Source organism: Heptranchias perlo, chromosome 17, assembly GCF_035084215.1.
Source record: "Heptranchias perlo isolate sHepPer1 chromosome 17, sHepPer1.hap1, whole genome shotgun sequence".
NCBI classification, from domain to species: Eukaryota; Metazoa; Chordata; class Chondrichthyes; order Hexanchiformes; family Hexanchidae; genus Heptranchias; species Heptranchias perlo.
In genome coordinates this window covers 3,396,932-3,412,425 of record NC_090341.1, presented here as the reverse complement: position 1 = coordinate 3,412,425, position 15,494 = coordinate 3,396,932, and the positions used below count along the sequence as shown (strand labels likewise).

At 51.1% G+C, this 15,494-nt stretch overlaps 1 protein-coding gene across 5 annotated transcripts in view; it reads right to left on the bottom strand.

Annotated features, from left to right (window-relative positions):
• Positions 1-15,494, bottom strand: part of LOC137333985 (sodium- and chloride-dependent taurine transporter-like) — a 66,829-nt gene that overhangs the window by 28,363 nt on the left and 22,972 nt on the right. For 4 of the 5 annotated variants that reach the window (XM_067998371.1, XM_067998368.1, XM_067998369.1 and 1 more), the window contains 6 exons: positions 12,840-12,974; positions 11,247-11,481; positions 5,782-5,914; positions 3,438-3,572; positions 2,007-2,110; positions 1,708-1,832 (listed from right to left, as the gene is read on the bottom strand). In XM_067998371.1, coding sequence (XP_067854472.1) covers positions 1,708-1,832; positions 2,007-2,110; positions 3,438-3,572; positions 5,782-5,914; positions 11,247-11,481; positions 12,840-12,974 — 867 coding nt within the window. Of the gene's footprint in view, positions 1-1,707; positions 1,833-2,006; positions 2,111-3,437; positions 3,573-5,781; positions 5,915-11,242; positions 11,482-12,839; positions 12,975-15,494 lie in introns of those variants that run through there. The other variant, XM_067998373.1, reaches the window with a different exon arrangement.

Below are 15,494 nucleotides of genomic sequence, written 5' to 3'. Positions count from 1 at the left end.
CTCCCTCTACACTGTCCCATCAAACACTCCCAGGGCAGGTACAGAGTTAGATACAGAGTAAAGCTCCCTCTACACTGTCCCATCAAACACTCCCAGGGCAGGTACAGGGTTAGATACAGAGTAAAGCTCCCTCTACACTGTCCCATCAAACACTCCCAGGGCAGGTACAGGGTTAGACACAGAGTAAAGCTCCCTCTACACTGACCCATGAATGTGCCTCTGTACCCACTTCAGAAACGTGCCTCCTACTGCACCAGTTTGACACATCAATTTTCCACACCAGTCGCCCTCGTGACTTGTCAGCGTGTGTTCACCAAGCTAGTGCCAATCTATTGCCAATCTGTGCTAAGTTACGGCAATTGATACTAGCTCAATTGCTAAATTTAAATCTGAGATAGATAGCTTTTTGGCAATCAAAGGTATTAAGGGATATGGGCCAAAGGCAGGTATATGGAGTTAGATCACAGATCAGCCATGATCTTATCAAATGGCGGAGCAGGCACGAGGGGCTGAATGGCCTCCTCCTGTTCCTATGTTTCCCGCTTTGGTCCCTTGCCTGCTGAGCACCCAAAGGCCAGACGGAAGCAAGGAGAGTTCCCTGCACCAGGGTGAGCTGGATTTCAACACAAGTGCCAGTGACCAACAACAGGGGCAAGAGAAGTCCCTACCGCTCCCTCGGAGGGCCAACCACCAAGGGACTGTTTGCCTGTCCCGAACACAGTCCATCAAAGCTCCTATGGGATCTTTCGGGAGAACTGAGGGCTGTTCTTGCTACAGATCGGCCCATACCTGCGAGCTGGCACTGATCAGGAGGTGGAATTACGCAGCTGGAGTGCACAGAATTAAACTCAAAAAATTCTTTCGGGGAGATGGTTCGCAGCGACACAACGATCACAATTTATCCATTGTTTCCACACTGGTGCCGAAGGTGCGGACTCTCGCTGGGGAGCAATTCCATAGGCGGCAGCCCACCCTCAGTTACCTGGACTCGAGTCCCAGGCAGTGGGAGCTATTCCACTGATGGTGGCATCACAGCTTGGCCCAAACCACGACCTCATACTTTCCAGCAGGAGTCAATGAATAGTGGGGGAACACGCCTGGCTGATTCCCTCCCGTCCTCCCCATCCCCCTAATCCGAGGTGGGGGGCGGGCACAGAGGTCAACCCTCCCCCCCACCCCCCCCCCAACACAAGCTGTTGCCCGGGGCTGAGGTCAGCTCTGTCAGCACAGACTGACCAAAAGGGGGGGGACCCGAAACGGGAGCTTCCTGGACCGTAACCCCTCAGGTACCAGACCAGGCTGTGCAGATAAGGCATCGAGGAAACAAGAGGTAGTTTCTGTTCTTTTTAATTTAAAATGTACCAGCGACTGGGGGGAATGCCAAGGCGGTGAGGTGCTAATTAACGCTGGCATTGTACCCCCTCACCCACCACCAAAGGGAAGCAGGATTCTCTGCAGCCGTCTCAACCAGGAAGCAGCGTTGTTTCCCAATCCTCCCCACACACCGGGGCTCCACCCTCCTTATTTGTCTTTTTTAACCCCAGGCAAACATATCTGCGAGATTATTCAGACAAGACTCTGTGAGGTGGAATCAATCATAGGGGCAACGTTTAAGAATTAAGCACACTGCGAACATATAGGTTATCGATAGATAATAAAATCTCTTAAATTGCGCCGACTGATTACTGCTGCCGGCACGGTCCGTACCTGACTCTGCCACGTCCTCTATGTCCACCCCTTGTTCTTGAGCCATGAAGCCAAGGATGGAAAATATCGCGAAGCCTGATACAAAACTGGTGCCGCTGTTGAGACATCCCAGGAGCAAACAGTCCCTATTTGCACATATGTCATAAGTGATGGATGGTGTTAATAAAGTGCAGAAGGGGACCTGTGTGAACAGACCCATTTTTTTTCCTCTACTCCCCACCCACCCCACCCTTCATAACTAAACACCCCCACCCCCCCGCAGTCCCCACATAACATCCTCCCCTCTCACTCATACGTACCTGTAGCAGTTGTATTTGTATTTGTTGTAGCTTCCCAGTGACGTCATTGCTCCCAAGCAGATTGCATAGGAGAAAAAGATTTGAGTCCCTGCGTCAATCCATACCTACAGAGAGAGTGGGGGGAGACGAGAGAGAGAGAGAGAGAGAGACATGTTGGGACAGCTTATCGACCAGGTGGGGTGAACGCTCGCAATGCGGAAGGGAGGGAGGCCGTTTATTAGATGGTTGGTCTCCTCCAACTCATGTTGGGGTACGGCCCCCCTTATTCAGTGTTTGAAAGCCCCCCCCCATTACATGCCGCTGCCCAAGTGGCCACTCACGCACAGGTCCAGACAGGAACAGTAAGATGGCTATTCGGTCACAGCAGGCTTCACATCCCATGGGAATCCTCCCCCCCCCCCCCCCCCCCCAACCATCAGCCGTCCAGGCAGGCGCCTCCCGGCAGCGGTCCACAGACCGTGATCGGGGCGCTCAGGCCAATCCACAGCTCCCGATTGTTACTCCGGCCGAGATCAGTTCACCCAGCCCAGTCCAAGGCTTGAAACTGGGACTGTCCCCGTCTGGGAAGGTTGGTACCGCGCCAGACAGTGCACTTGCACACTGAGCCTCTGGTGCCAGCCCTAGGGACAGATCCCGCCGTTTCGCCCACGAAGACAATGGTGGCGGGAAAGTCTGGATCTCACTCCTGCTTCATTCTGACCATCAGTCTCTGGTTCGAGGCACTGACTGACAAGCATGGACCATCAGGGCCCATTGAGGAAAACCACTTTTCGCCTGTCTGATTGGTAGGGTGGATTTGAAGGCGAGGGTGTGCACAAAAAAAAAGGCTGAATTCAAAACCTTGATATATTCTTACAATACAGACATATTTGCTAAAATTGCACATTCAAGAAAAACGTACCAAAATCTGGGAACGGCCTTGCTCGTTGTGGGCAGGGAGGCCACGTTCGCTGTGGGAAGGGAGGCCATGTTTGTTGTGGGCAGGGAGACCATGTTTGTTGTGGGCAGGGAGGCCATGTTTGTTGTGGGCAAGGAGACCATGTTTGTTGTGGGCAAGGAGACCATGTTTGTTGTGGGCAAGGAGGCCATGTTTGTTGTGGGCAAGGAGGCCATGTTTGTTGTGTATTGTAAACAATTTTACAACACCAAGTTATAGTCCAACAATTTTTATTTGAAATCTACAAGCTTTCGGAGGCTTCCTCCTTCGTCAGGTAAATTTACCTGACATTTACCTGACGAAGGAGGAAGCCTCCGAAAGCTTGTAGATTTCAAATAAAAATTGTTGGACTATAACTTGGTGTTGTAAAATTGTTTACAATTGTCAACCCCAGTCCATCACCGGCATCTCCACATCATGTTTGTTGTGGGAAGGGAGGCCATAGTTGTCTCAGTAAAAATGCAACCCGGTCTAGGCCCCTGCAGGATACTTACTTGTGGATCACCCAGGCGTGTTATATCAGGATACAGATAAAACTTGATTCCCTGAGCTGCTCCTGGCAGGGTGACTCCACGGATCAACAACACCAATAGCATCAGGAAGGGAAATGTCGCGGTGAAATAAACAACCTGTTCAGCAGAGGAGAAAACAGACAATAAAATAGGTTAACGGTATCGTCTTGAATTTCCTGAAGGATGTGGGTGGGCCCTGGGATCAGGCCTAAAAAACATGAAGTAAGAGGGAGAAGTGGGTTGGAGGAGCAAAGGGATTTAGGTGTCCATGTACACAAATCATTAAGAGCTGGTACACTGGTTAAAAAGCAATCAAAAAGACTAATGGAATGTTGGCCTTTGTAAGAAATAGGAGCAGGAGTAGGCCCTACGGCCCCTCGAGCCTGCTCCGCCATTCAATCAGATCATGGCTGATCTTCGACCTCAACTCCACTTTCCCGCCCGAACCCCATATCCCTTGATTCCCTTAAGAGTCCAAAAATCCATCGATCTCAGGGGGCTGGAATACAAAGGGGAGGAAGTGATGCTTCAGTTGTACAGAGCTCTGGTCAGACCCCATCTGGAGACGGGGTTCAGTTCTGGGCCCCGCCCCTCAGGAAGGATATATTGGCCTTGGAGGGGGTGCAGCGCAGATTCACCAGAACGATATTGGGGTTAAATCACGAGGACAGGTTGCATAAACTTGGTTTGTATTCCCTTGAGTTTAGAAGGTTGAGGGTTGATCTAATTGAGGTGTTTAAGATGATTAAAGGGATTTGATAGGGTAGATAGAGAGAAACTATTTCCTCTGGTGGGGGAATCCAGAACAAGGGGGCAGAACCTTAAAATTAGAGCCAGGCCGTTCAAGAGGGAAGGGCAGTGGAAATTTGGAATGCTCTCCCCCTAAAGACTGAGATGGTTAGATTTTTGTTGGGTAAAGGTATCAGGGGCTGTGGAGCAAAGGCGGGTAAATGGAGTTGAGGGACAGATCAGTACATGATCTAATAGAATGACAGAACAGGCTCAAGGGGCTGAATGGCCAGTTCCTAGGTTGCTAGGAGTGACTGGGAGGTTAGCTACGTAGAGACTAGGAAAAGTATCTCCAGGCACTCGGTTGCTGAGTTGCTTTCATCGAGGCTTTGGAGCTGGTCCCTCGCTCTTGCCTTCAGTCTGGTGGCCATTGGTTGCGAGGGGATGGTGACAGCAAAAGTTAACAAGCAGAGGGGGAAGGGAATTGGTACAAGACAAAAGCTTTCAATGAGGAGGGGCGTGTTGTCTGAGGTGGATCGTGCGTTGATTATTCCTGGGTTTGAGAAACGTGGACCTTGGTTAAGTTACCTTGGGGCAAAGCCAAAACACTAAGAAAGACGGCGGACAATCTTATCCCCGAGCAACAGTGAACGCAGTCTGTGAGGACCTTGGCGATAGAGGGTGGAATTTCCCAATTGATATAGAGTTTGCACAACAGGACAGTAACACAAAAATGCCGAAAACTGCACCCTCCGTAATTGGCCGTGTAAGGGCTTTAGTAACACTGGAAAGGCCCAGCAAACAGGTCATCGGCGCAAGAAGTGAGATCATAGGACTTATCAATCCTCTTCACCAAGGTGTGGTTCCTGGGTTATTTCCTTATCGAGTCAAAACAGTTCTGAGCTTGTGTTTATTGAAGCACGTACTGGAAGTGAGGCAACAACGCCAGTAATTTGTTGGGTCAATTGATTTAAGGTGGCAGGAAGTGAGGGGCCGGATGTGAGAATACAAACAGGGTCAAGAGAGCATAAACACCCAACAGTTACATTTTTATTATCATTTTGGTTCCCCCCAATTCAAAAATAGGGGTGGATTTTATTGTCCGTAACAACCCATGAAAAAAAACTGAGCACAGCTCGGTCATCGCAAATGGACATAAAGGGACGAAACGAAATTGGCTTTCACTTTTTGTATTTGACACATTGGAGGGTGGGTGATTGGTCCCCTTCGTGCCCAATTTTGGGGGAGGGCAAAAAATTAAGAACTGGAGCAGGTCAATCTCTGAGCGTCATAAAGGAGGAGAGAGAGGGGGGAGGGGTTCAGGGAGGGAATTCCAGAGCTTGGGGCCCAGGCAGCTGAAGGCACGGCCGCCAATGGTGGAGCGATTAAAATGGGGGATGCGCAAGAGGCCAGAATTGGAGGAGCGCAGAGATCTCGGAGGGTTGTAGGGCTGGAGGAGGTTACAGAGATAGGGAGGGGCGAGGCCATGTATATACAGCGTCTTTCACGGCCTCATGAGGTCTCAAATCACTCCACAAGCTACTGCCCCAAAAAGTGCCCTCCTGCCAACTGTTTGTGAAACGAGCCTCAGTCTCACCTTCCCAGTCGATCGGACGCCCTTCCAAATGCAGAAAAAACAGATGACCCAGGCAGCCAGAAGACACAGGGCCAGGTCCCACTTCAGGGAGCCGATCTTTTCGATTCCGCTGGAGAGGTCCAGGACATTCCGCCTGGGAAAACGAGAGAGGGGAGAGAGGTGGGGGGGGGAGAAAAAAAACACAAAAGCAATTATTATTCTCCGGTACCTCCATTCAGAGCGAAAAACAAAAAGGAGAGAGAGAGAAGCAGAGAATTCAAACGAAGGCACGTGCCACAGTTCCATTCGGGCAGCGTCATGGCAGTTAACATGCTCACTTAAAGCAGGCGAGCATGCCAAGGGTCCTCGGAGGGATGAAAGCCGGCATGCAATATAGAAAAAAATAAATAAAAACGTGTTCAGTAAACATTAAAAAAAATTTTTTTTTAAAAAAAACAGCCAAGTGCTACCTTTCGATTTAAAACAACTTCCAATTTACTCTGTTTGCGATCTCGACATCACAATAAGGGGACCGGGTCCCGGAAGGTCCCGGAAGGTCAAGGATAAAGGAATATTAAGGAATCCCTGTGAACGGAGTTTCAAAGCTCCCCGTCCCGTTTAGTGTTCTGGACCCGCTTGACTGGCAGTTTTTGGGCACCCCTCTGCCCGACTGTACAAGACGCCACCACACGTTTTATAAGTGGCACAGAGGTAAACAACTGGAAGATAACAGCGAAAACAGAAATCGTTGGGAGTCTGAATATATACTGATCTCGAAACTTGTGAACTTCTCTGCTTATATTTGAAAAAAACTTATTCCCTCTTAGCTTAAGCAGCAACTTTTTAAGTTATCAATATATATATTTACGTATCATTTCTACTGATTCAGGGTGGCATTACTGGGGATCAGGACATCTCAGGTACGCTGTCAGCGTCAAACACTCCCAGGGCAGGTACAGCACGGGTTAGATACAGAGTAAAGCTCCCTCTACACTGTCCCATCAAACACTCCCAGGGCAGGTACAGCACGGGTTAGATACAGAGTAAAGCTCCCTCTACACTGTCCCATCAAACACTCCCAGGGCAGGTACAGGGTTAGATACCGAGTAAAGCTCCCTCTACGCTGTCCCATCAAACACTCCCAGGGCAGGTACAGGGTTAGATACAGAGTAAAGCTCCCTCTACACTGTCCCATCAAACACTCCCAGGGCAGGTACAGGGTTAGATACAGAGTAAAGCTCCCTCTACACTGTCCCATCAAACACTCCCAGGGCAGGTACAGGGTTAGATACAGAGTAAAGCTCCCTCTACACTGTCCAATCAAACACTCCCAGGGCAGATACAGCACGGGTTAGATACAGAGTAAAGCTCCCTCTACACTGTCCCATCAAACACTCCCAGGGCAGGTACAGCACGGGTTAGATACAGAGTAAAGCTCCCTCTACACTGTCCCATCAAACACTCCCAGGAAAGGTACAGGGTTATATACAGAGTAAAGCTCCCTCTACACTGTCCCATCAAACACTCCCAGGGCAGGTACAGCACGGGTTAGATACAGAGTAAAGCTCCCTCTACACTGTCCCATCAAACACTCCCAGGGCAGGTACAGGGTTAGATACAGAGTAAAGCTCCCTCTACACTGCCTTAACACCCCAAGTGTACCTCCTACTGCACCAGTAACATTTCTGTTTGCCACCCCAGCCATTCCTGTGGCCTCCAGCCCCCCCCCCCCCCCAGAGTTGTGCCAACCCGGCGTGGTTGTGACCCCAGGATTGACACGGCCTGATCTTTGTGTAGGAGATAAAATGCAAAGTCAGATATAAAAGCAGAAAATGCTGGAGGCACAGAGCTGGTTCCTCAACATCTGAAAAGAGAAAGGAAATGTTAAACTTTTTGGGTGGAGACCGTTTGCCAAACGTAGAGTGCGGAAAGAGAAAGGCTTTTTAAGGTAACATAACAAAGAGAAGAAGGGACAAAGAACAGGAATAATTACACGAGCCGGGAATGTTAAATGTACCACGGGTGAGATAGCCTAGCGGATGTGGTGTTGGAATCACAACCCAAAGGGTCGAGAGCCGATAATCCCACCAAAAGGTGCGAAATTCAATTCAATAAATCCGGCAACACCAGAAAATGATCACCAAAGTTGCCGGATTATTGTAGAAACCCAACTGGTTCGCTCACGTCTCTTCAGGGTTTGGGAAACCAGCCGCCCCCCCCCACTACCCAGGACTGGGCCTACACGTGACTCCAGTCCCCACACTGCATGGTTGACTCAGGCCACCTAGGGTAGGCATCCCAAGGGATGATACACAAAGATCGTTTCAGGCAGACGACGGAGAGGGCACTAGAAAGACAAAATGGAAGTGGAAACAATTCTCAAAATGGAAGGCGAATGGGAGAACCAGGCAGGAAAGTGAGTGAGGCAATAAAAGGCCTCCTGAAGTTAATGAAATCGACACTCTGACCAGGAGGGTTGCAGAATGCCAAGGAGGAAGATCAGACCTTGATCCTAAAACTTTCACTGATTTTGTATTGCTGCAGGGAGGAAGGCGAACGAGAGGGTGGGTGGAGCCGGAATGGGAGGGAGGAGTTGATGTGGTGAGCAGAATCACACTTGTGGACACAACAGAGATGTCTAAAGAAAGGATATAGTGCCTTTCAGGACATCCCAAAGTGCTTTACAGCCAATGACGTATTTTCTGACGTGTAGGAAACACAGCAGCCAAATTCGCAAAGCAAGATCCCACAAACAGCAATATGAAAGTGGCCAGATAATCTGTTCATAGTGATGTTGACTGAGGGATAAATATTGGCCAGGACACTGAGGGGGGAACTCCCCCTGCTCTTCTTCGAAATAGTGTCCTGGGATCTTTTACATCCCCCTGAGACGGCAGGCGGGGCCTTAGTTTAACATCTCATCTGAAAGACGGCACCTCCGACAGTGCAGCGCTCCCTCAGTAGTGCACTGGGAGTGTCAGCCCTAGATTATTGGGCTCAAGTCTCTGGAGTAGGACTTGAACCCACAACCATCTGACTCAAGAGACAAAAGTGCTTCCCACCGACCCACTGAGCCACGGCTGACAGCTCATCCATTTCTGGTCCCTCCGATGTAGATGTGGCCCCACCATGAGCAGACAGCCCACTAGACTGGAGGATGTACAGGTAAAGTACTGTCTTACGAGGAAGGAATATTTGGGGGGCCTAATCTATCAACATTGGACAGGTGCATGTTACAGTTCTGTGGGAAAGTGTCTCGGGAAGGAAGTTCTTTCTTGGAAGAAAAGAACAAGGGCATCTGGCAAGGAGAATTCCCTTGGGAGAACAGAGAGAGGGGGTGGAGGTGAAGATATGTTTGGCAGTGGAATGACATTGTAGATGGCACAAATTGATCTGGTAGACATGGTGGGTGATGGGACAGAAGGTAAGAGAAGGGAGAGTCCTTGGGTATGGGACCCTGGTCCACTACAGACCAGGGAGAACCTGGGCTGAGGAGAAAGGGCATCTCAGAATCTCGGGTGCAAAGACTTGAGAGCGCTGCAGGGGATACAGTGGAGGAGGGGAAACGGAAATAGAGTCTTTGCAGGAAAGGAGATGAGAAGGAACAGAATCTGTGGAGTCTGTTAGCAACAGAGTCTGCAAAAGTGGGGGAGTGGGACTAGCTGGATTGCTCTTGCATAGAGCCGGCACGGACTCGATGGGCCGAATGGCCTCCTTCCGTGCTGTAACCTTTCTATGATTCTATGAAAGCTCAGAGCCTGGGGATGGAGAGAGATGTGTCCTGGAAGGAGAGGTAAGTGCCTAAGATAAGATGAGGGACAGGTGAAGGTGAGACGAGGGACAGGTGAAGGTGAGACGAGGGACAGGTGAAGGTGAGACGAGGGACAGGTGAAGGTGAGACGAGGGACAGGTGAAGGTGAGACGAGGGACAGGAGAAGGTGAGACGAGGGACAGGAGAAGGTGAGACGAGGGACAGGTGAAGGTGAGACGAGGGACAGGTGAAGGTGAGACGAGGGACAGGTGAAGGTGAGACGAGGGACAGGTGAAGGTGAGACGAGGGACAGGTGAAGGTGAGACGAGGGACAGGTGGAAATGAGAAGCAGGGTCAACAAAAACAACAACAACTTGCATTTATATAGCGCCTTCACCGTAGTGAAACGTCCCCCAGGCACTTCACAGGAGCGTAAATCAGACCCCGAGCCATGTAACGAGATATTAGGACAGGTGACCAAAAGCTTGGTCAAAGAGGTAGGTTTTAAGGAGGGTCGTAAAGGAGGAGAGAGAGGCAGAGAGGTTTAGGGAGGGAATTCCAGAGCTTAGGGCCCAGGCACGGCCGCCAATGGTGGGGCGAAGGAAGTGGGGGATGCACAAGAGGCCAGAATTGGAGGAGCGCAGAGATCTCGGAGGGTTTTAGGGCTGGAGGAGGTTACAGAGATAGGGAGGGGTGAGGTCATGGAGGGATTTGAACACGAGGATGAGAATTTTAAAATCGAGGCGTTCCCAGACCGGGAGCCGATGTAGGTCAGCGAGCACAGGGGGTGATGGGTGACCGGGACTCGGTGCGAGTTAGGATACGAAGAGTCAATGAGATTCTTTAAATCAGAATGAAAGCAGGAAGTGCCACCAACCCAGTCACTGATGTAACAGAGGAACAGAGAAGGGCCCTCATTAGGACTGGAACAAGGTGTGTTCCATACATGGTACAAAATGCAAGGCATAACTGGTACCAAATGCAGCTCACCGTAGTGACACCTTTCATTTAGAGAAAGTGAGTGGAGTTCAGAGAGAAGTTGTTGAGACTGAGAGCAGGCTTAGCCAAATGGAGGAGGGCGGGTAACAGATGGGGACTGGTTGGGGGGCACTGCTCGAGAAAGACATGGAGAGTTTAGGAATTGTCACAGCGAGAGATGGAGGAGTAGAGGGCCTGGATGTCCACAGTGGGGACAACTGGGGTTAGAAACCATTCAAAATTGAACAGAGCATCAGAAGACAGACGAGGGGGGGGTAGGTACGTAGAGACCAGGGCAGAGGGAATGGATTAATTTATGAACCTGGACAACGAGTTTCATGGCCCACTGTCGCTGAGACCCAATCCTGATCTCACACCATGCCTATACAGTGAGCACAATCATAGAACGATACAAGCACGAGGAGGCCAGTCGGCCCATCGCACCTGTGCCGGCTCTTTGAAAGAGCAAGAATCGCGGCTGGTTTTTAACCCCATGCTCACCCGAGGCAGCAACGCCCCATCCAGAGTGGCACCAACTCACGAGCGGGCTTTGTACCGTTCATGTACCACACCAGGTTGGCACATCTGGCAGCCTGAGCTGCCTGTTTCCATGGTACCTGAAGGAGCAATCAGCGTGGCCCCTTGGACCTAACGGCTGTGAGTCTGTATCCATCAGCCCAACCAGCGTGGACTGACCTTGGCAAAATTTTGGCTAAATGTGGTAAAAACATGATAATGGAATTGTCGACATTCTTACTCCCAGAATTCTGTCACGGGTGACGTGTAGTTGGTGCCATTGCAGGTGATGCACAGGGAGAGATTCTTCCGCAGTTTGTCCTCGATGCAGTGTGGGGTGTTCCATGTATGGCCACATCTAGCCCAGGGTAGCTCACTCTGAAAGGTCTGGAAGAGGTAGTAGAGTCCCCAGGCCAGAATCACGATGTAGTAAACATTCAACAAGGAGACAATGACGACAGATGCACAGCCGATTCCTATCCGAGCAAAGACAGAAGATAATCTTCATTTTTTAACCAAAAAAAATAAAAGCAACATATCAACATTTCCACTTCCCCATCACCTTCCCCGCTCCAGTTTTCTCTCCCAATCTCCAGGAATCCTGGAGCACTTCCTTCACCTCCACTTCCTGATCCAATTGGCAATTCCTCTCGTGTGATCCCGGGCAGCGAGTGGAGGTGAACCTGATCCTCGCTGGGGGGGGGGACCGATTCACAGGAGCCCGCTGGCCCTCCGCCACCTCACCAGAGTGCCCATTCTTCCTGCGGCAGCCCTAGACAGGGAGCGTCAGCTGGATATTTGACCGTGGGAGGGTGGGACCACAGCCAAGGTCCAATTCTGCCCATACGCATGCACATACCCAGCAGCAGTCACCCTGGATAGCACTGAGGACTGGTCTCCCCCACCCCTGACCCCACTCCTTAGCTCAGAGACTCTCTATAACTCTGTTACAAGCAGAGCGTAAGATGGTGTCGTGGTCATGTTACTGGACTAGTAAACCTGCAGTAATGGAATCCAAGGTAGATCATGAGTTCATAATCCCACCATGGCAGTTTGGGAATTTAGATTCAGTTTAAAAAGCTGCTATCAGTAAAAATGACCATTAAGCTGTTGGATTGTTCTAAAAACCCAACTGGTTCACTAATCCCCTTTAGAGGAAGGAAGCCTGCCGTCCTTAACCCAGTCTGGGTCTATATGTGACTCCAGTCCCTGCACCAATGTGGCTGACTCTAAAGTGATCCCTCAGTTGTATCAAACTTGCTACCAACAGTTCAAGAAGAAGGTCCTCACCACCTTCTCAGGGCAACTAGGGATGGGCAATAAATGCCAGTGACATCCACATCCTGAGAATTAATTAAAAAACCCACAGATTCAGAAGGTCAGTTTTAACCTAACTTGTCAGGCTGGAAACCCACGGGATCAGGTGGAGCGATGGTTTTACACCCACCCTCTCCAATGACTTCAGATGTCAGTGGGAACTCAAGACCAGAGCTGGTTAGCTTCAGGGAGTGAGATCTTGGCCTCAATGTTCTTTTACCTCCCTCTTGTTATCTCCAATCGTTCATTCAAGCTTCATTTACAGGGGCGATGATTCCTTGAATACCCCAATTCAGGCCCGCCCCCACCCCCCCCCCCCCCCCCCCACCCCCCCCACCCCCCCCCCCCCCCCCCCAGTTCTCCCCCTCTCCCCCATCCGCCCCCCCCCCTTTCACACGCCACCCCCAGTTCTCCCCTCCTCCCAACCCGGTTCTCCCCTCCCCCCAACCCGGTTCTCCCCTCCCCCCCCCAGTGCCCCCCTCCACCCTTAAATGGAACACTGAATGCTGCAACTTACCAGAGAAAATGGGACAGAGTTTCTCCCAACAGGTGATTCCCCCTTGAGAAGTGTACTGACCAAGTGCCACTTCCAGGAAGAACACGGGTAGACCTCCACCAATCAGGAAGATAAAATATGGGATAAGAAAAGCACCTGAATGGGGGAAAAATGTAAAAAATATTAAGAGAGGGAACTAAGATCCTCACAAGAAGAATAAACCTTATTTCAGTTCTATTTCCATTAGAATTCCTACTCAGATGTCCAAAAAGCTGTAACAATCATTTCCAAATCACTGAAGTTAACCTCTCTTGCCCACCTGAAGCAGCTAAGTAATTTGAGAATTTGTGTTTTCTGCAAATAGACCTCTACGGTGCAGTGATAATGCAGCCCTACAGGGGACGCTGTGTGTGGATGCCAGAGTGTGTGGTACCTCCAATACTACAGGGGGCCCTGTGTGTGGTGGTCAGGGTGTGTGGTACCTCCAGTACTACAGGGGGCGCCGTGTGTGGAGGCCAGAGGGCGGTGTGTGGCGGCCAGGGTGTGTGGTACCTCCAGTACTACAGGGGGCGCCGTGTGTAGATGTCAGAGTGTGTGGTACCTCCAATACTACAGGGGGCGCCGTGTGTGGAGGTCAGGGTGTGTGATACCTCCAGTACTACAGGGGGCGCCGTGTGTGGAGGCCAGGGTGTGTGGTACCTCCAGTACTACAGGGGGCGCCGTGTGTGGAGGTCAGGGTGTGTGGTACCTCCAGTACTACAGGGGGCGCCGTGTGTAGATGTCAGAGTGTGTGGTACCTCCAGTACTACAGGGGGCGCCGTGTGTGGAGGCCAGGGGGCGGTGTGTGGAGGCCAGGGGGCGGTGTGTGGAGGCCAGGGTGTGTGGTACCTCCAGTACTACAGGGGGCGCCGTGTGTGGAGGTCAGGGTGTGTGGTACCTCCAGTACTACAGGGGGCGCCGTGTGTGGAGGCCAGGGTGTGTGGTACCTCCAGTACTACAGGGGGCGCCGTGTGTGGAGGTCAGGGTGTGTGGTACCTCCAGTACTACAGGGGGCGCTCTGTGTGGAGGTCAGGGTGTGTGGTACCTCCAGTACTACAGGGGGCGCTCTGTGTGGAGGTCAGCGTGTGTGGTACCTCCAGTACTACAGGGGGCGCTCTGTGTGGGTGCCACAATCCCCCCTCACCCCCACCCCGGTGCCGCTGCACCAGCCCGATTAACGCATGTGCCAGCTGGGCCCGAATATGGTGGGTGGGAGAGGGGCCTCCATCTCTCGCTCTGCCTGAGGCTTTGCGTGAAGCCTGACTTTAACCCTAACCTTGCCTTTGAGTGGGGAAAAGGCAGAGTTCGGAGCACGTGGGCACCCACCGCGGTGCTCCCAGTGCCTGAGAACGCTGGCACGGCGAGCACCTCCTCCCTCAGAAAATAATGTTTAAAGAGCCAGCTCTGAGCCTCGAGCCGCGCCCTGAAGTCAGACCTCTAGTTGCCGCTAATGCCCAGATCACCGTGCGCGGCCGGGATTGGGGAGAGGGGCTGGGCCGCGCCGCTTTCCACAGTCGAATAGCCCGTCGACCAGCAAGGGCCAGAGCAAAGTACGGGAAAGGAGGTTTGTGCCTCAGCCGCATCGCCGTTAATTACACCGCGTTCGGCCCCAGGATGAGGCAAGGCCCAACACTCTGGCTGATTTGAAGCACGATGCACCCTTCGCCCTGACTGGGGGAGCTATCTCCCAATCCAAGTGGCTCCGGGGCTTCTGTTAAACATTAGTTATTTAGTCTCTCAATACTTTATTAGCAAAAAGGCTGAGATGTGAGAAGGCTGGGGTTTGGAACAAGGCCAGCACAGCAGTTCCTTCCATATATATATATATATACCATTCACTTTCCGATAAATTTAACCTTGGTTTATTAGGGCTGAGTAAGCACTTCATATAAAAGCAGACAACTCACTTTGATCCACAATCTAATGGTAATGAACTCAGGGTCATAACACTTCAAGGAGTGGCCTCCAGTTTCCAAAAAATTCCCTTATTTTCTAGCTTTCTCCATTTCCATTAATTGAACATTTTCCGGGAATTTTATCGCTTCCTTCTTTTTTTAAAGAAAAGATATCATTCAGGTGAAAACCACGTGTGTAATTTGTTTTGTGACAATTGGGACCAAGTTCGATGTCACGGATGAACTGAGAATATCCCCCCTCGTTTACCACCCACCCACCACAGTATTGTGCGTCTGGGGTCTGGTGTGTGCTTGTGGTATTTAGCTGCTAATCTCACCCCACTCGGGAACACCCCGAGGAGCAGTGGCCTGAATGGGCCGTAATTCTGAGGTCCATGGGCAGCTAATGGTCGAGCCAGGTTTCTGTCGTTTATTTGCTGCTTGTAAATCCTCGGCTTCTGCTCATGGGCGAAGAGGCCAGGTATCAACAACAACTGCATTTATGTAGGGCCTTTAACATCCCGAGGCACTTCACGGGAGCGTAAATCAGACAAAATATGACACCGAGCCACATAAGGAGATATTAGGACAGGTGACCAAAAGCTTGGTCGAAGAGGTAGGTTTTAAGGAGGGTCTTATAGAGAGACGGAGAGGTTTAGGGAGGGAATTCCGGAGCTTAGGGCCCAGGCAGCTGAAGGCACGGCCGCCAATGGTGGAGAGATTGAAATCGGGGATGAGCAAG